At 52.6% G+C, this 19736-nt stretch overlaps 1 protein-coding gene across 1 annotated transcript; it reads right to left on the reverse strand.

Annotated features, from left to right (window-relative positions):
- Positions 1–5597: 5597 nt before the first annotated feature.
- Positions 5598–19027, reverse strand: hax1 (HCLS1 associated protein X-1). The gene is made up of 7 exons (XM_041181546.1): positions 18880–19027; positions 16965–17170; positions 16083–16312; positions 14158–14212; positions 12161–12276; positions 10043–10196; positions 5598–5949 (listed from the first exon to the last, which is right to left on the reverse strand). The coding sequence occupies exons 1-7, from the start codon at positions 18933–18935 to the stop codon at positions 5819–5821; spliced, it is 948 nt and encodes a 315-aa protein (XP_041037480.1). The 5' UTR covers positions 18936–19027; the 3' UTR covers positions 5598–5818.
- Positions 19028–19736: the final 709 nt, after the last annotated feature.

The following is a 19736-nucleotide window of genomic DNA, read 5'->3' on the forward strand; positions in this document are numbered from 1 at the left end:
TGGGTGAGCCGCCTCCTTGAGCCGCTGCGGTCCCTGTGGTGTAGGTACACCCACCGTGCTGTTAGGGAGGGAGTTCCAGGATTTTGACCCAGCGACAGTGAAGGGACAGCCGATATATTTCCAAGTCAGGATGGTGAGAGGCTTGGAGGGGAACTTCCAGTTGCTGGTGCTCCCATGTGTCTGATGCCCTTGTCCTTCTAGATGGTAGAACACACTGATGGTACACACACACTGCTGCTACTGTGCGTCGGTGGTGGGAGTGAATGTTTGTGGATGGGGTGTCAATCAAGCAGGGCTGCTTTGTCCTGGATGGTGTTGAGCTTCTTGAGTGTTGTGGGAGCTGCACTCATCCAGGCAAGTGGTGAGTATTCCATCACACTCCTGACTTGTGCCTTGTAGATGGTGGACAGGCTTTGGGGAGTCAGGAGGTGAGTTACTCACCACAGGATTCCCAGCCTCTGACCTGCTCTTGTAGTCAAACTATTTATATGGCTGGCCCAGTTCAGTTTCTGGTCAAGGGTTCCCCCAGGATGTTGATAGTGGGGGATTCAACAATGGTAATGCCATTGCCATGAAGCTATTAATGTATATAATATTTTGGAAAATATTTTTCTTTTAAGACAGAGGTTTAGTCTGTGGGTGTGTCTTAATTTGATTAAAACCAGCTAGTCTGGGTGCTTTGACATGTACTAGTTTGGATGTGTAAGGGAGATAGTGTGCATTTGCATTTTTTGAATAGAGACTGCAAGACGTGGGTTGGAAATGTGACAGCTTTCTAACAGCTACCAAGCCATATGTTTATATCACTAATAAAATTGGTACAACGAATGGGGCTTCATTGTTAAAGGGTAAAGCTCAAAGAGAGAGGTGGGGCAATGAGAATCTGAATTCAATCAATGGAGGGAGGTATAACTTCAGCAGTTTCCGGGTGTACAGAGCAAGGGCAATGTAAAGTTAGAAGGCAGCTGTCAGCCTCCAACTGGCTCCACAGTGAACAGAACCTCATTCCGAATTCCTAAGGTGGAAATGCTTTGCCTGGTGTCTGGTTAAGACTATGGGTTGCTGTTGCCTTAATGGAGATTAGTCTGGGAATTTGTTAAAAGCCATGATAGTAGTAATTTGTAGCCATGTGTATATTTCAACCTGTGTAAATTAATAAAATGTTTCATACAGTTTAATGTAAAACCTCGAGAACTGGTGGGTCTGATTCCTAAATTTAGAGTTGCATCTCAAACATAACACTTAAAATTATAGGTTATGACAGTTGTTTTAAGTTTCCCTCTGGGATTTTAAAAAATAATTTCGCTTCACCAACTGCATCGGTCATAACACCATTGAATGTCGAGGGTATTCTCTATTGTCGGAGATGGTCAGTGCCTAGATTCTTTTTGACGTGAATGTTACTTGCTACTTATCAGTAATTATATGGCTGGTCCAGTTCAGATTTTGGTCAAGTGATGCCCGGGATGTTGATAGTGGGGGATTCAGCGATGACAATGCCGTTGAACGTCAAGGGGAGATGGTTAGATTCTCTCTTGTTGGAGATGGGTCGCAAGGAGCATCCGAAACAAATGGTGAGGTGGGGTGGGTGGGGGGCACGGGGGATGGGGGAAGGTAGGGTGAGTTTCTGGAGGGGATTTCAGATGTGGGGCTGAGGTCACACATCAGCGGGTGAACAGTGAAGAGAGGAACAGAGAGCTCTGTGGGGTGACGAGTTACAGGGAGGGTTACCAACTATCCTTGGCCTGCTGCAATGATCCGGTGAAACTCAACGCAAACAGGAGGAACAGCACCTCATCTTCCGACTAGGCACTTTACAGCCTTCTGGATTGAATATTGAGTTCAACAATTTTAGATCGTGAACTCTCTCCTCCATTCCCACCCCCATTTTGATCCCCCTTTTTCCAATAATTTATATAGATTTTTCTTTTCCCACCTATTTCCATTATTTTTAAATGTATTTCCAACCATTGTTTTATATTTACCTTTTAGCCTATTTCGATCCCTTCCCCCCACCCCACCCCCACAGGGGCTATCTGTACCTTGCTTGTCCTGCTTTCTACCCTTAATTAGCACATTCTTTAGATAATGTCACCACCTTCAACACCTCTTTGTCCTTCTGTCTGTGACATCTTTTGGTTATCTCCACCTATCACTGGCCCTCTATCCAGCTTTACCTGTCCCACCCCCCCCCCTTAAACCAGCTTATATTTCACCTCTCTTCTATTTTTACTTAGTTCTGTTGAAGAATCATAAGGACTGGAAACGTTAACTGTGTTCCTCTCCACAGATGCTGCCAGACCTGCTGAGTTTTTCCAGGTATTTTTGTTTTTGTTATGATTAAACCTGGGAGGTCTCATTACATGACTTGGCCCCATGGCCCTCCAGCCATTAGTCGGCCAACACGTCCATCCTTGCGAGACGCTGCCACCCTAGGCCAATCAGAAAGCAGACTCATTATCCAATGGGATGATGCTCACACTGCTTCCCTAGGCCAATCAGAAAGCAGACTCATTACCCAATTAGATGATGCTCACAGTGCCTGTCTAGGCCAATCAGAAAGCAGACTCATTACCCAATGGGATGATGATCCCGCTGCCTCCCTAGGCCAATCAGAAAGCAGACCCATTACCCAATGGGATGATGTTCACGGTGCCTCCCTAGGCCAATCAGAAAGCAGACCCATTACCCAATGGGATGATGTTCACGGTGCCTCCCTACGCCAATCAGAAAGCAGACTCATTACTCAATGGGATGATGTTCACGGTGCCTCCCTAGGCCAATCAGAAAGCAGACTTATTACCCAATGGGATGATGCTCGACTGTCGGCCACACATCATTTCCACTCCCCCCACCCCCACCTTCAATATTTTTATATCTGGTAAAGAAACGTTCACAAAGAGAAACTTTTTTAACATCCCAGTGATTTTTCTCCAAGCCAGCGTGTCCTGGAGATCGATTTAGCGTTTCGAGTCCGTGTGACTGTTCTTTTGGGCGGACTCGAAACCTTAACTGTGTTTCTTTTTTGTAAGTCTCTCCACGGATGCTGTCAGACCTGCTGAGTTCTTCCAGCTTTTTTCCCCCCTGCTTTTGCTTTCAGATCCCCAGCGCACGCGGTGTTTTGCTTTCATCCCGGAGATCGATCTTGGGTTCTGGTGTAATCCCAGGGCAAATCGTCGGTTGTTGGCAGCCCCGGTTACAGAGCTGGGGAGGCAGCTCTACAGCGACGGTGGAGGGGGGGGGGGTTGGTGGGGAAAAAGCCAGGTAGAGATTTGTACGCACGAGTTGCGGGAATCCTGACTGGGATTGCGGGTCTAAAATGCTCAACGCGAGCAGACACAGAGCGTCGGATGTCGTAAGCGGGGGGCAGAGATTCGAGAGACGGCGCTGGTCTCCAAACTTGGGGCGGGGGGGGGGGGGGGGGGGGGTGGGATAAAATGGCAGCGAATTAACCTCACTGACCTTTCAGCTAACCACAGGGGCAATTTAGAGGGTTTTTTTGACCCCCCACCCCTCCTCTCACAAAGACCAGGTATAGGGGTGAATGTAAAAGCCCCGACAGATGGTGCAAGCAGACAGGGAACTTGGGAGGTGCAGATTTAGAAAGGAGCCCGACCACCGCACGTGCCCAAGTCGGGCGGCTGGTTGGAGGTGGCCGTTGCCTGGGGATGTGCTAATTATCGGTGCCTCTTTTGTCCGAGGGCTGAGACGAGGGAGAAGAGCCGGCTTTTCCCCGGCACCTGGATCGGTTTCGTTCAGGGCCCCACAGAAGGCCATTCGGCCCATTCTTCTGGAGCCCAGAGCTCCCCATCCAAACATGGGTTTGGATTTCTGAGGAGCCTTTGGGGGAGAAAGAAACTTGCATCTCTCTAGCACCTTTCGCCACCAAAGCACCTCACCCGCCAATCAAGGGCTTCTGGAGCGTAGTCAATGTTGTTTGTAGGAAATGCGACAGCCAATTTGCGCACAGCAAGCTCCCATAAACAGCAATGTGTTAATGACCCAGATCATCAATGATGTTGATTGAATGATAAATATTGGCCCCAGGACACAAGGGAGAGTTCCCCACGCTGCTGCTCCTCTTCAAAACTCCAGCTGTGGGATTGCTTACATCCACCCGAAAGGGCAGGTGGGTCTTGAATTTAATCTCTCATCCAGAAGGTGGCACCTCCGACAGTGTGGCACTCCCTCAGTACTGACCCTCCGACAGTGCGGCACTCCCTCAGTACTGACCCTCCGACAGTGCGGCGCTCCCTCAGTACTGACCCTCCGACAGTGCGGCGCTCCCTCAGTACTGACCCTCCGACAGTGCGGCGCTCCCTCAGTACTGACCCTCCAACAGTGTGGCGCTCCCTCAGTACTGACCCTCCGACAGTGTGGCACTCCCTCAGTACTGACCCTCCGACAGTGCGGCGCTCCCTCAGTACTGACCCTCCGACAGTGCGGCACTCCCTCAGTACTGACCCTCCGACAGTGCGGCGCTCCGTCAGTACTGACCCTCCGACAGTGCGGCGCTCCCTCAGTACTGACCCTCCGACAGTGCGGCACTCCCTCAGTACTGACCCTCCGACAGTGCGGCGCTCCCTCAGTACTGACCCTCCGACAGTGCGGCGCTCCCTCAGTACTGACCCTCCGAAAGTGCGGCGCTCCCTCAGTACTGACCCTCCGACAGTGCGGCACTCCCTCAGTACTGACCCTCCGACAGTGCGGCACTCCCTCAGTACTGATCCTCCGACAGTGCGGCGCTCCCTCAGCACTGACCCTCCGACAGTGCGGCGCTCCCTTGCTATTGGCACTGAGAGTCAGCCTGGACTGTGCTGTGAATTCTGGATTGGGGTTCGAACCCGATACCTCCTGATGCAGGTGGGACTGCTGCACACTGAGACTCAGCTGAAGCGGGCTAAAATCCAAATCAATAATCTTGACTTTTATTGCACTGATCCCCAATTCAGGAGATAACGTAGAGGCCCACAGATCCTGCACAGGAAATTTTACCTGGGGTATTCCACAATAGTGCAACTACAGTGTCATATAGGAATACAGTTCTGATAAACCATTCAGCAATACAGAGGCGCTGGGGTGTTCCCTAGACAGGAGGAGGCTCCAGAGCTGTCGCAGGAAGCTACAAATGTTGGCAAAAAAGAATTCTCCGTGTGTTCCACAGACTGAAAGGCTCAAGGCTGACTCTCTCTGTGAATCACAGACTCTACAATCTCCCATAATATTTCAACACACTCGCACATGCACACCCACTCTCACAAACACACACTCACTCATGTGCATACACATAAAACTCGCGCATACACACATTCGCTCGCGCGCACACACACACACAGTCACTCTCAAACACACGCATGCTCACAGACACACACACACACACACAAACATTCTCTCGCACACACACACTCAGTTACTCTCAAACACATGCATGCTCACAGACACAAACACACACACACAAACACACTGACAGACACACACACACACACACTAGCATTCTCTCACAAACACACATTCTATCTCGCGCACACATACACACACCCAGTCACTCTCAAACACACGCATGCTCACAGGCACACACACACACTAACATTCTCTCGCACACACACACTCAGTTACTCTCAAACACACGCATGCTCACAGACACAAACATACACACACACATTCTCTCTCATGAACACACACACATTCTCACTCGCTCGCTCACTCACTCAGACACACACACCACGACCTGTTGAATTATGGTCTCTTCGCTTTTTAAATTAAGCCCCCCCACCCCCTCCTCCTCCTCCTCTCCAAGTTCCGAGTTGCCGGGCGACATTCAGCGGCTGGAGAAGATCCCCTTCAGCAGCCTGTCGAGGAAGGACAGCGAGTCACGGAAAGCCCGCTGCTTGCTCAGACTGTCGTCTCCCTCCTGGCGATCCAACTTCTCCGCGAACCTTTGCAGATCTCCTGCGGGGATGGGGGCAGAGAGACACAACACAGAGAAAGGAAAACAATTACAGGCGGTAAGCACACACCATTCTTCACAGAAACAAGAAGGCCGTAAGTGGGCCACCACCAACAGGTGAGGAAAGTGAGCCCAAGGGCATTTCTGTACCGTGCTCCCACTTCATGATGCACTAACATGATGCATTTATACTCCATCCCTACCTGCTGAGCTAGGACTGTTAATCTGTCTCTCAAACAGCTCTGATTTGAACAGACCTCACCATATTGGAGGGATGGAGGGTGACTTGGAGGTGATGGCGTTCTCACTGATTTGTTCCCTCTTCATCCTCTCTCCTGTCTATTTGTGCCTCATGCTATTTCCTTCCCTCCATTCCTCACTGCAGTGTACATGTAGAGTGAATGTCGGTACACTACACCCCATACAGAGACCAGCATTAAAGTCTGCATGTGAAAAGCAGACACACACACAGAACACTCAACACACACAAACACACACAGAACCCTCAACACACACACACAGAACATTCACTCAGCGCACACACACATTCACTCAGCGCACACACACACACACAACATTCACTCAGCGCGCACACACACACACAACATTCACTCAGCGCGCACACACACACACAACATTCACTCAGCGCGCACACACACACAACATTCACTCAGCGCGCACACACACAACATTCACTCAGCGCGCACACACACACAACATTCACTCAGCGCGCACACACACACAACATTCACTCAGCGCACACACACACACAACATTCACTCAGCGCACACACACACACACAACATTCACTCAGCGCACACACACACACAACATTCACTCAGCACACACACACACACAACATTCACTCAGCGCACACACACACACAACATTCACTCAGCGCGCACACACACACAACATTCACTCAGCGCACACACACACACAACATTCACTCAGCGCACACACACACAACATTCACTCAGCGCGCACACACACACACATTCACTCAGCGCGCACACACACACACAACATTCACTCAGCGCGCACACACACACAACATTCACTCAGCGCACACACACACACAACATTCACTCAGCGCACACACACACACACAACATTCACTCAGCGCACACACACACACATTCACTCAGCGCACACATACACACAACATTCACTCAGCGCACACACACACACACAACATTCACTCATCGCACACACACACACACAACATTCACTCAGCGCACACACACACACAACATTCACTCAGCGCACACACACACACAACATTCACTCAGCGCACACACATACACAACATTCACTCAGCGCACACACACACACAACATTCACTCAGCGCACACACACACACAACATTCACTCAGCGCACACACACACACACACAACATTCACTCAGCGCACACACACACACACAACATTCACTCAGCGCACACACACACGTTCACTCAGCGCACACACACACACATTCACTCAGCGGGCACACACACACACACAACATTCACTCAGCGCACACACACACAACATTCACTCAGCGCACACACACACACACAACATTCCCTCAGCGCGCACACACACACACACGTTCACTCAGCGCGCACACACACACATTCACTCAGCGCACACACACACACAACATTCACTCAGCGCACACACACACACACACACACACAACATTCACTCAGCGCACACACACAACATTCACTCAGCGCACACACACAACATTCACTCAGCGCGCACACACAACATTCACTCAGCGCGCACACACACACAAAACATTCACTCAGCGCGCGCACACACACACAACATTCACTCAACACGCACACACACACACAACATTCACTCAGCGCGCACACACACAAACATTCACTCAGCGCGCACACACACACACAACATTCACTCAGCGCACACACACACACAACATTCACTCAGCGCACACACACACACACACAACATTCACTCAGCGCACACACACACACACAACATTCACTCAGCGCACACACACACACACAACATTCACTCAGCGCACACACACACACACAACATTCACTCAGCGCACACACACACACACAACATTCACTCAGCGCACACACACACACAACATTCACTCAGCGCACACACACACACAACATTCACTCAGCGCACACACACACACAACATTCACTCAGCGCACACACACACAACATTCACTCAGCGCACACACACACACATTCACTCAGCGCACACACACACACACATTCACTCAGCGCACACACACACGCACACACTCACTCGACACACACGCACACACTCACTCACTCGACACACACGCACACACTCACTCACTCGACACACACGCACACACTCACTCGACACACACGCACACACTCACTCACTCGACACACACGCACACACTCACTCACTCGACACACACGCACACACTCACTCTCGACACACACGCACACACTCACTCACGACACACACGCACACACTCACTCACTCGACACACACGCACACACTCACTCACTCGACACACACGCACACACTCACTCACTCGACACACACGCACACACTCACTCACTCGACACACACGCACACACTCACTCGACACACACGCACACACTCACTCGACACACACGCACACACTCACTCGACACACACGCACACACTCACTCACTCGACACGCACACACTCACTCACTCGACACACGCGCACACACACACTCACTCGACACACACGCACACTCACTCACTCGACACACACGCACACACTCACTAGACACACACGCACACACTCACTCACTCGACACACACGCACACACTCACTCGACACACGCACACACTCACTCGACACACGCACACACTCACTCGACACACACGCACACACTCACTCGACACACACGCACACACTCACTCGACACACACGCACACACTCACTCGACACACACGCACACACTCACTCGACACACACACACACACTCACTTGACACACACACACACACACTCACTCGACACACACGCACTCACTCGACACACACACACTGACTCAACACACACACTGACTCAACACACACACTGACTCAACACACACACACTGACTCAACACACACACACTGACTCAACACACACACATTCACTCAACACACACACATTCACTCAACACACACACAAAGAGGACACTCTCAACACACACAAAACACTCAACATACACACACACAGAACGTTCAACACACAGAACTCACACGCAGAGAACACTGTCAACACACACACAGAACACTCAATACACACAGGCACACATTTACACACAGAGCACTCACTCAACACACACACACACAGCACTCACTCAATACACACAGGCACACATATGCACAGCACTCACTCAACACACACAGGCACACACAGAGAACACTCACCCAACACATACAGGCACACATATACACAGAACACACACAGACACGCAGCAACATCCACCCACCCACACTCAACACACACAAACACAAACACACACAGAACACTCATTCAACACAGACAGAACATTCGCGCGCACACACAGACACACACAGAACACTCACTCAAGGCACACACACAGACACAACACATGGAAACACACAACACTCACTCGACACATACAGACATACACAGCGAAACACACACACGCACACAAAGGTACACGCAGTGACACACACAGACAGCGACACACACACATAGAGCAAAACAGACACACAGCAAGAGACAGGCAGAGACACACTTGGTGACACACACGCACACACACAGCAACACACACAAGACACGCACGCACAGCGAACACACAGCGACACACAAAGACATGAAGACATACACGGTGACTATCACCCACACACACACAACCTGCCAAGTTACTGGATAACGATCTGTAATGAGAACCCCCCAGGTGGACTTATCTCCTCACCCCAGGGTCCCTTGTGTTTATTATTTACCCTCTGCACCCATCCCCTATCCCCACCCCACCCCAACCCAACCCAGGGCCACCCCGATTGCGATCGGCTTCATGGATTATTTTTCAACACGCTGTCTCAGAGCTGCTGAGAATCCTGCCCCTAACGCCCCCACGACTACCCCGGGAACTCACGGTCGTCCATGTTGAGCATCCGCTCTGTCTGCTCCTCCTTCCCTTGCGCGTCCCTCTGCGTCACTGTGGTGTACGACTGCTCTCCGTGCGTCCGAGTTACTCTGGTCTCCTCATTCCCTTCACCGTCCCGTGTTACGCGACGCTCCTCCACGCTCTGGGGGGTGGAAGTTTTTTTAAAAAAGACATTTTGAGAGCTTTTCCCACGCTGAAAGCAGAGGCAATTTCTACATCGGATCCTCTGCACCATCCCCCACCATCCTGCCCCAAACCCCCCCTCCCACCAACCATCCTCCCCAACCTCTTCATCTCCCAGAAGCCCCCATTCTGAACCGGGCTGGCGTTCGGTTCCACAGGCAGTGCAGGTTGAGTTGACAGCAAGTAGCCTATTCAGCTAGGTAGGGCATCGCAAGGTGACCAACTCACTTCCTAGCCTCCTGGGAGCAGGTCAGAAGAAAAAAAGACCCAATAATACTCTGGGGAATATCCCCCCCCCCCAACTCCCTCAGGAGATCACAGCTGGTCCAAGACGCCTGAACGGACTAAGCGTCGTCCAGAGAGACACTTCAGCTTCTGCGTCCAGCCATCTGCGGCCCGGTCATGAAGCGGTCACACTCTCACCGCACCAACCGGGGACTCGGCAAAGACCCTGTGACGGGAGCCAGCCCACTCCCCTCCGCTAGCCCCGCTGCCAACTGGTTTCCACAGGGAGAGGGGGATGCCAGAGGGCAGCCCCCACCCACCCCACCCCATCACCTCCCCCTCCACCTTTGTCAGGCACCCGGCCTCAGGCGGGATCGGACCTGGCCGCAATGCCTTCCACAGTCCAATAGCAGCAGCCGACCCTTTGGCCGTCTCTGCTTCCCGCCTGTGGTTGGGGGAGGGGGGGAGAACCTGTGCTCCTGCCCCCACCCCACTGTGATTTTGCGACTGGACAGCACCTACTGAACAACCCCCAGTGCGCTACGAATTGCGCCAACAACCAGTTTAAGATGATCAGTCTGGCCCGTGATGTGGCTCACTTACACATGCTAGAAACAACATGTATTCAAATGCGAGGACCTGTCCTCTTGCAGCCAAAAGGAGCATGTTCAGGCATCGCAAAGCGAGGCTCAGCAAACAAGTGGCACCCCACCGGTCATCGAAAATCCACACCTGCTGCATGACTGATGGTGTGAGAACTTGGGGGGGTGGGGTGGTTAGGGTTGTGTTTGTGTGGGGGAGGGGGGGGGGGGGGGGGGGGTTTGGTGTGGGGGGGGGGGGGGGAAGAAGGAAAGAGCCAAGTGCCATACACAAGAGAAGTCAGTTTGCAGACTCCGATCACTCCAGGGCTGACATCGCACAGTTCAACGGGGCGGGGGCAATAAAATAAATTAACCATAGTCGCTCGGTTGCAAAGAGCTTGAGTATTGCGGGGGGGCGGGGGGGGCGGTGTGGGTAAAGCAAAAAGACACATTCTGTCAAATCTTTTCATCTTGCACTCATCAGGACAGCATTGCAACAGTGCCAAATTTCAAAGGGAACGACAATTTATACCGCACGCGAAAAGGGTGCTGATTGGTTGGCAAGTCGGCTCTGATTGGTGGAGGCGTCGCCCTGTAGAACGCATCAGGCAACTATCGCCCTCCCCTCCTTGATTTAATTTTTTTTAAAAAGCCGCAAGGCCTGAACATGTTCCTTTTGGCTGCAAGAGGACAGGTCCTCGCATTTGAATACATGTTGTTTCTAGCATGTGTAAGTGAGCCACATCGCGGGCCAGACTGATCATCTTAAACTGGTTGCTGGCGCAATTCGCAGCGTGCTAGGGGTTGTTCAGTGGGTGCTGTCCAATCGCAAAATCGCAGCTAACGGTGAGACATTATGTACGGTGTTCTGCGAGCACGGGTTGGTTCAGTACAATAAAACATGGGGACCTCCTCCCACCTTTCATTGTAAGAGGGATTTGTGGCTGGCGCCGGGTGGACCTTTGCCAGACTGCGGCCTCACAATTCTACGGCCAAGTGGCGTCGTCGGAGTTCGGTCTGCTGCCTTGCACGCCCCACTGAGGTGAAAGCATTTGCAGGGCGTGGGTTGAGTGGTGGGGTGGAGTATTGTAGAGGTGCTCCCTCAAAGACCACCCACCCCGTCAGGAAGGACGACTTTCGACACAGAGACGCTCTTGAAGTAGGATTTCGTCTCGGGTTCAGAGGGCTTCAGGATCTTTTCCAGGCCTTCAGAATTCACCGTGGAGTCCAGGTCTGCGGGGGGAAAGGGAGTTTGGGAGTTAGCTGTGCTCTCCTCTGACCTGATTTGAGTGTCAGCAAACGGAAATAGAAATCTAGCGCAGGCAGGGGCGTTCCCAATGGGTGGGAATGAGGTACAGGGAGCAGGAAGCTTCCCCGTTTAATCCCTTCTCTTATTAGTTAGCTGAATCAGATCATCTGTTTTGTGATGTTAACGGAAGGATAGATTTTGGTCCCAAGGACACTGGGGGAAGAACTCAACCACTGCTCTTCTTTCAGTAGTGCCCACAAGATGTTTTACATCCACCTGAGAGGGTAGACGGGGGTGTCAATTTAAGGTTTCAACATAGAGAAGTAAGCACTGACAGTGCGGCTCTCCCTCACTACTAACCCTCCGACAGTGCAGCGCTCCCTCAGTACTGACCCTCCGACAGTGCGGCACTCCCTCAGTACTGACACTCCGACAGTGCGGCGCTCCCTCAGTCCTGACCCTCCGACAGTGCGGCACTCCCTCAGTACTAACCCTCCGACAGTGCAGCACTCCCTCAGTACTGACCCTCTGACAGTGCGGCTCTCCCTCAGTACTGACCCTCCGACAGTGCGGCGCTCCCTCAGTGCTGACCCTCCGACAGTGCGGCACTCCCTCAGTACTGACCCTCCGACAGTGCGGCGCTCCCTCAGTACTGACAGTCCAACAGTGCGGCATTCCCTCTGTACTGACCCTCCAACAGTGCGGCGCTCCCTCACTACTGACCCTCCGACAGTGCGGCACTCCCTCAGTACTGACCCTCTGACATTGCGGCACTCCCTCAGTACTGACCCTCTGACAGTGCGGCACTCCCTCAGTACTGGAGGAGGTTACAGAGATAGGGAGGGGTGTCAGGTCTGGAGGAGGTTACAGAGATAGGGAGGGGTGTAGGGGCTGGAGGAGGTTACAGAGATAGGGAGGGGTGGAGGGGCTGGAGGAGGTTACAGAGATAGGGAGGGGTATAGGGGGTGGAGGAGGTTACAGAGATAGGGAGGGGTGTAGGGGCTGGAGGAGGTTACAGAGATAGGGAGGGGTATAGGGGGTGTTGGAGGTTACAGAGATAGGGAGGGGTGTAGGGGCTGGAGGAGGTTACAGAGATAGGGAGGGATGTAAGGGCTGGAGGTGGTTACAGAGATATGGAGGAGTGTAGGTGCTGGAGGAGGTTACAGAGATAGGGAGGGATGTAAGGGCTGGAGGAGGTTACAGAGATAGGGAGGGGTGTAGGGGCTGGAGGAGGTTACAGAGATAGGGAGGGGTGTAGAGGCTGGAGGTGGTTACAGAGATAGGGAGGGGTGTAGGTGCTGGAGGAGGTTACAGAGATAGGGAGGGATGTAAGGGCTGGAGGAGGTTACAGAGATAGGGAGGGGTATAGGGGCTGGAGGAGGTTACAAAGATAGGAAGGGGTGTTGGGTCTGAAGGAGGTTACAGAGATAGGGAGGGGTGTAGGGGCTGGAGGAGGTTACAGAGATAGGGAGGGGTGTTGGGTCTGGAGGAGGTTACAGAGATAGGGAGGGGTGTAGGGGCTAGAGGAGGTTACAGAGATAGGGAGGGGTGTAGGGGCTGGAGGAGGTTACAGAGATAGGGAGGGGTGTCAGGTCTGGAGGAGGTTACAGGAAAGGGTTTCAGAGGAGGGCACTTGTGCTTCCTGGCATCGTGTGTTGCCAACCAGTCAGCGACGTAGCGCCACTGGTATTAGGGGGGGCAGGAAACAGGGCTGTCCTGTCCCACAGGGAGGGGTGAATTACAGCTTGCAATCTGGCCGACGCCCCATCACGTGGGTATCTCCGAGACACGCAGCCGGCAGTCTGCCTCCTGGCCAGCGCACCGAATGCTGAAAGGAGAAGGCCCTTTGCCCACAGCGAACGTACCCTTGTCCTCTTTCACACTGTCTTCATGTCTCCAAGTCTTCCACACGTCTTCAAACTACAACAGAGAAAGAGCGGAGATTAGACATCTGAGCGACGACTCGGAGACCTCGCTCTCCCCACCCCCGCCCCCTCTGGGCTGCATCCCCCACCCACTGTGTACCACATCCAAGCAACCGCCAGGCGCACATGAGTCCAGGTAGCGATCTATCCAAACACAGGGGGTACTGAAGTGGCACCCTCCTCACCTGTGGGCCACACGCGTACTGGGTCCCCTCAAACACAAATCCCAAAAACAACAGCGTGCAGCTACAGCAAGTAATTCGGGAAGGCAAGTGGGACGTTGGCCTTTGTTGCCAGGGGGATGGAGTATAAAAGTAGGGAAGTCTGTACAGGGCATTGGTGAGACTGCACCTGGAGCACTGTGTATGGCTTTGGCCTCCTAACTTAAGCAGGGATACACTCGCATTGGAAGCAGTTCAGAGAAGGTTCACTCGGCTGATTCCTGGGATGGAGGGGGTTTGTCTTATGAGGGGGGATTGAGCAGATTGGGCCTGTTCCCATTGGAGTTTAGAAGAACGAGCGGGGATCTTATTGAGACATGCAAGATTCTGAGAGGGGGGGCTTGACAGGGTGGATGCTAAGGTGTTTCCCCTCGTGGTGGGGTGGGGGGGGTGGAATCTAGAACGAGAGGGGCAGTTTCAAAATAAGGCGTCTCCCATGTGAGACAGAGATGAGGAGGAAATTCTTTCCACTGCTCTCTGTGGAATTCTCTCTCCCAGAGAGAGGTAGAGGCTGGGGCATTGGATATATTGAATAATCGACAGATTTTTGATCCACAAGGGGAGTCGAGGGTTATGGGGCAGGGGTTCAGGCAGGAAAGTGGCACAGTCAGACCAGCCACGATCTAACTGAACGATGGAACAGGCTCGAGGGGCCCAATGGCCTCCTCCTGCTCCTAATTCGTGTGTCACGCGCACCAAGCCCCCAAGTCCGGGCAGCGAACTCCAAGAGGGGTTTCCGAGCTGCAGTGTAGGTGCAGTGGCACCTTCTTGCTTGATGCTGGGGGGAGGGATTACCTCCTAGGCTCCAGCAGTCCTGTGAGAATGGCAGCGAACTCCCCAGCAGAGGTGCAGGGAGTGGGCAGCCCAGCCCAAGCTGGGGGGGCACAGGGTTCGGGGGGGGGGAATGTTCAAACTCTCTCCCGCTCCATTCCTGCGCTGGGGGGAGGGGGACCAGCGCGCACTCCCCAGAGCGATCCCGGGGCTGAAAGGGTTAAACTCCGAGGGTGGGTCTCACACACACACACACACACACACACACACACACACACACACACACAGACTCGGCTTGTATCCCCTCAAGGGTGGGAGATGAAGGGGCGATCGAGTCGAGGGGGTTTAAGATGATTAAAGGATTCGAAAGGGTCGATAGAGAGAAACTATTTCCTCTGGTGGGGGGTGCGGGGGGGAGAGAGAGAGAGAGAGAGAGTCCAGAACGAGTGGGGGTGGGGACAGAACCTTAAAATGGGAGCCAGGCCATTCAGGGGTGATGTCAGGAAGCATTTCACACACACACACACACACACACACACACACACACACACACACACAGGGGACAGAGGGAATCTGGAACTCTCTCTCCCCCCTCCCCCCCCACCACCACGAAAATTCTGTGGTGGTCCACTGGAAATTTGAAAACTGAGATGGATTTTGTTGGGTTAAGGGGTTTAAGGGCTCCAGAGCCAAGACGGGTAGATGGAGGTAAAATACAGCTCAGCCACGACCTGACTGAATGGGCAAGGAACAACCTGGAGGGGCTGATTGGCCTCCTCCTCCTCCTCCTCCTCCTCCCACGTTCCCACTAACACAGGAGGGAGCCCAGTCCGCTCCTCGTCAGCAATCAGTTCCGACGCCGATGGATCTTACAAAACTGGATGGATTCCATGGTCTTCTGTAGGGAGTCAGGGGACCGCCACTCGGCCCCTCCGGAGTGGGTCTATCCCGCGGGCCAGCGCCAGGCTCTGGGACACGGTCCTCCTCGCCACGCCGCTCGGGGTGGTCGCTGTCCGGCTGTTTCAACATCCAATCGCGAGGGGATCGTCTGCTCCCCTCGGCCGAGCCTCCAGCATAGGGATAGGGTTCAATCCCAGGAAATTCTGCACTTAAGAGAGAAGAGGAAAAAAAATACGTGCTTACTCTGACCTTCCTTTACACTCTGCATTTACTTTCTTTGAGTACCCTCGTGAACTGAGGTCAGGCTAAAGGCCGTCACACGCCAAACAGGCTGTTTGAATATAGTCAGTTATTCAAGTGTTCAGACCCATCATGAGACGGATTCAGAGCGCTGCACTGTCGGAGGGTCAGTACTGAGGGAGTGCCGCACTGTCGGAGGGTCAGTGCTGAGGGAGTGCTGCACTGTCGGAGGGTCAGTACTGAGGGAGTGCTGCACTGTCAGAGGGTCAGTGCTGAGGGAGTGCCGCACTGTCGGAGGGTCAGTACTGAGGGAGTGCCGCACTGTCGGAGGGTCAGTACTGAGGGAGTGCTGCACTGTGGGAGGGTCAGTACTGAGGGAGTGTCGCACTGTTGGAGGGTCAGTACTGAGGGAGCGCTGCACTGTCGGAGGGTCAGTACTGAGGGAGCGCTGCACTGTCGGAGGGTCAGTGCTGAGGGACTGCCGCACTGTCGGAGGGTCAGTACTGAGGGAGTGCTGCACCGTCGCCGTCAGTTTACTGTTCCATTAAGTCCAGAGTGAACGAACGATGAGGATTGAAAAAAAAAGGGCGATTTGAAAAGTGAGTCTGAACCCACCAAACTGTTTGATGGGCGTCTCCCAGCTTCCAATTCCTTTGAAAAGTTCATCCATCTCGCGGAAAAGACCGGTAAACCCATCGTCAAAGTGCCATCCATCAGGTCCGAAACCAAAGCCAAAGCTGTCACCCTGGCGATGGTTGAAAAACTCGTCATCCTCGTCCTCGTCCTCATCATCCAGTGTCATCCCATGGAAGAACGGATCCCTGCAATTAAACCCACAATCTGTAAATATTATCCAGGCATTTTGTGTTTAGAGGGTTGTCCGGCCTCTCTCACCATCCCTCCCCTCCTCTCCTCTCGCCGTGGTTGGGGGGGAGGAGTAGACGACAATATTGGGAGGGTATTTATTAAGGTATTTATCCGACTCTCTTACCCTCTCCCTCTCTATGGGACGGGGTATTTATTATTTAGAGGGTTAAGGGTTATCCTCCCCTTCTTTCTGGGGTATTTAGGACATTTATATTTGAGGTACTTATCTCACTCTCTTTCCCCCTCTCTGGGAGAGGGTATTTATTGGGGTATTTGTGGTTTGTAAGGGGTATCTATCCAACTGGGATATTTATTATTAAGGAGGAGATATTTAGGGCATTATTTATGGTAATTAAGGGGTTATTTATTCTGCTCTCTCTCTCTCTCTCTCTCTCTCTCCAGGAGGGGGTATTTATCTGGCTCTCTTGGTCTCGCCCTCCTCTCTCCAGGAGGGGTATTTGGAGTATTGTGTATTAAAGGGGGTATTTATCTGGCTCTCTCTCCCTCTCTCCAGGTGGGGGTAAACATGGCGTATTTGGGGTATTGAGGATATTTAAGATGTATTTAAGCGGGTATTTATCCCGCTTTCTCATCCTCTTCCTGCTCCTCTCTGCAGAAGGGGGTATATGTGGGGTATTTAAGGGATATTGAGGGTATTTGAGGGGTATTTTGTGTACTTAAGATGGTATTTATCCAGCTCTCTCACCTTCTCCCTGGGTCAGGGCATTTGGGATATTTAAGAGGGCTTTGAGGATATTTAAGGGGGTATTTCGTTTAGGTAAGGGGGTATTTATCCTACTCTCTGACCCTCTCCCTCTCTCCGGGTGGGGGTATTTAAGGAGGTGTTGGGAGTATTTATCCGGCCCTCTCACCCTCTCCCTGGGTGGGGGTATTGGGAGGTATTTAAGGGGGTATTGAGGGTATTTATCCGGCTCTCTCACCCTCTCCCTCTCTCCGGGTGAGGGTATTTATCCGGCTCTCTCATTCTCTCCAGGTGAGGGTATTTAAGGGGGCATTGGGGGTATTTAAGGGGGTATTTATCCGGCTCTCTCATTCTCTCCGGGGGGGGGGGGGATATTTAAGGGGGTATTGGGAGGTATTTAAGGGGGTATTGAGAGTATTTATCCGGCTCGCTCACCCTCTCCCCCTGTCCGGGTGGGGGTACTGGGGGGTATTTAAGGGGGTATTTATCCGGTTCTCTCATTCTCTCCGGGAGGGGGGGGGATATTTAAGGGGTTATTGGGAGGTATTTAAGGGGGTATTGAGAGTATTTATCTGGCTCTCTCACCCTCTCCCCCTGTCCGGGTGGGGGTACTGGGGGGCATTTAAGGGGTTATTGAGGGTACTGGCGGTATTTAAGGGGTTATTGGGGGTATTTAAGGGGGTATTTATCCAGCTCTCTCACCCGCTCCCCCTGTCCGGGTGGGGGTACTGGCGGTATTTAAGGGGTTATTGGGGGTATTTAAGGGGGTATTTATCCAGCTCTCTCACCCGCTCCCCCTGTCCGGGTGGGGGTACTGGCGGTATTTAAGGGGTTATTGGGGGTATTTAAGGGGGTATTTATCCAGCTCTCTCACCCGCTCCCCCTGTCCGGGTGGGGGTACTGGCGGTATTTAAGGGGTTATTGGGGGTATTTAAGGGGGTATTTCTCCGGCTCTCTCACCCTCTCCCCCTGTCCGGGAAGCCGAAGAAACCTCGGAACAATCCAAACAAACTCATGGCGGCGCTGCCGTCCCGCTCGACCTCCTGCCGCAAATGGGATTGACAGCCGCCCTCAAGCCAAGCCGGGCCAGGCCTCGCCTCGCCCCGCCCCCTCTGACGCTGTCGTGAAGCAAAAGCGCGATGACGTCAGGGCCATTTAAAGGCGCACCGCCCCCTCCCCCCACCCAACACCCCAGCATCACCTCCAAACTCATGAACTATTTAATCTCATTCCTCCACAGTGCAGGTTTACCTCCCATCCTACAGTCTTTTTATTCTGTCCACCCCAACGGGGTGAGGTGGCCACTGATTTTCAGTCCAGGGCTCAAATTGTTTAAGACCTGGGGGTGGACATGGGACAAGTGGGCTGACAGGTGGCAGATGACGTTTAATGCAGAGAAGCATGAAATGATTCATTTTGGTAGGAAGAACGAGGAGAGACAATATAAAATAGGGGGTACAACTCTAAAGGGGGTGCAGGAGCAGAGGGTCCTGGGGGTATATGTGCACAAATCATTGAAGGTGGCAAGACAGGTTGAGAGAGAGTGGTTAATAAAGCATTATGGGATCCTGGACTTTATTAATAGGCGCATAAAGAGCAAGGAGGTTATAAAAGCTAAAAACTGCGGATGCTGGAAATCCAAAACAAAAATAAAAATAAAAATAGCTGGAAAAACTCAGCAGGTCTGGCAGCATCTGCGGAGAGGGACACAGTTAACGTTTCGAGTCCGCATGACTCTTCAACAGAACTAAGGAGAAATAGAAAAGAGGTGAAATATAAGCTGGTTTAAGTGGGGGGGAAGAGCTGGATAGGGGGCC

The sequence above is a fragment of the Carcharodon carcharias genome, assembly GCF_017639515.1.
Source record: "Carcharodon carcharias isolate sCarCar2 chromosome 36 unlocalized genomic scaffold, sCarCar2.pri SUPER_36_unloc_1, whole genome shotgun sequence".
NCBI lineage: Eukaryota > Metazoa > Chordata > Chondrichthyes > Lamniformes > Lamnidae > Carcharodon > Carcharodon carcharias.

Bases quoted from the DNA above. Each gene is read 5' to 3' on its own strand.
- hax1 (XM_041181546.1), bottom strand. From the start codon at position 18,935: ATGAGTTTGTTTGGATTGTTCCGAGGTTTCTTCGGCTTCCCGGACAGG. The intron at 17,171-18,879 runs GTGAGAGAGCCG...GTTTAATTGCAG, and splicing joins TTCCCGGACAGGGGGAGAGG to GGATCCGTTCTTCCATGGGA. The intron at 10,197-12,160 runs GTGGGTGGTCTT...TCCACCCCCCAG, and splicing joins AAGTCGTCCTTCCTGACGGG to AGCGTGGAGGAGCGTCGCGT.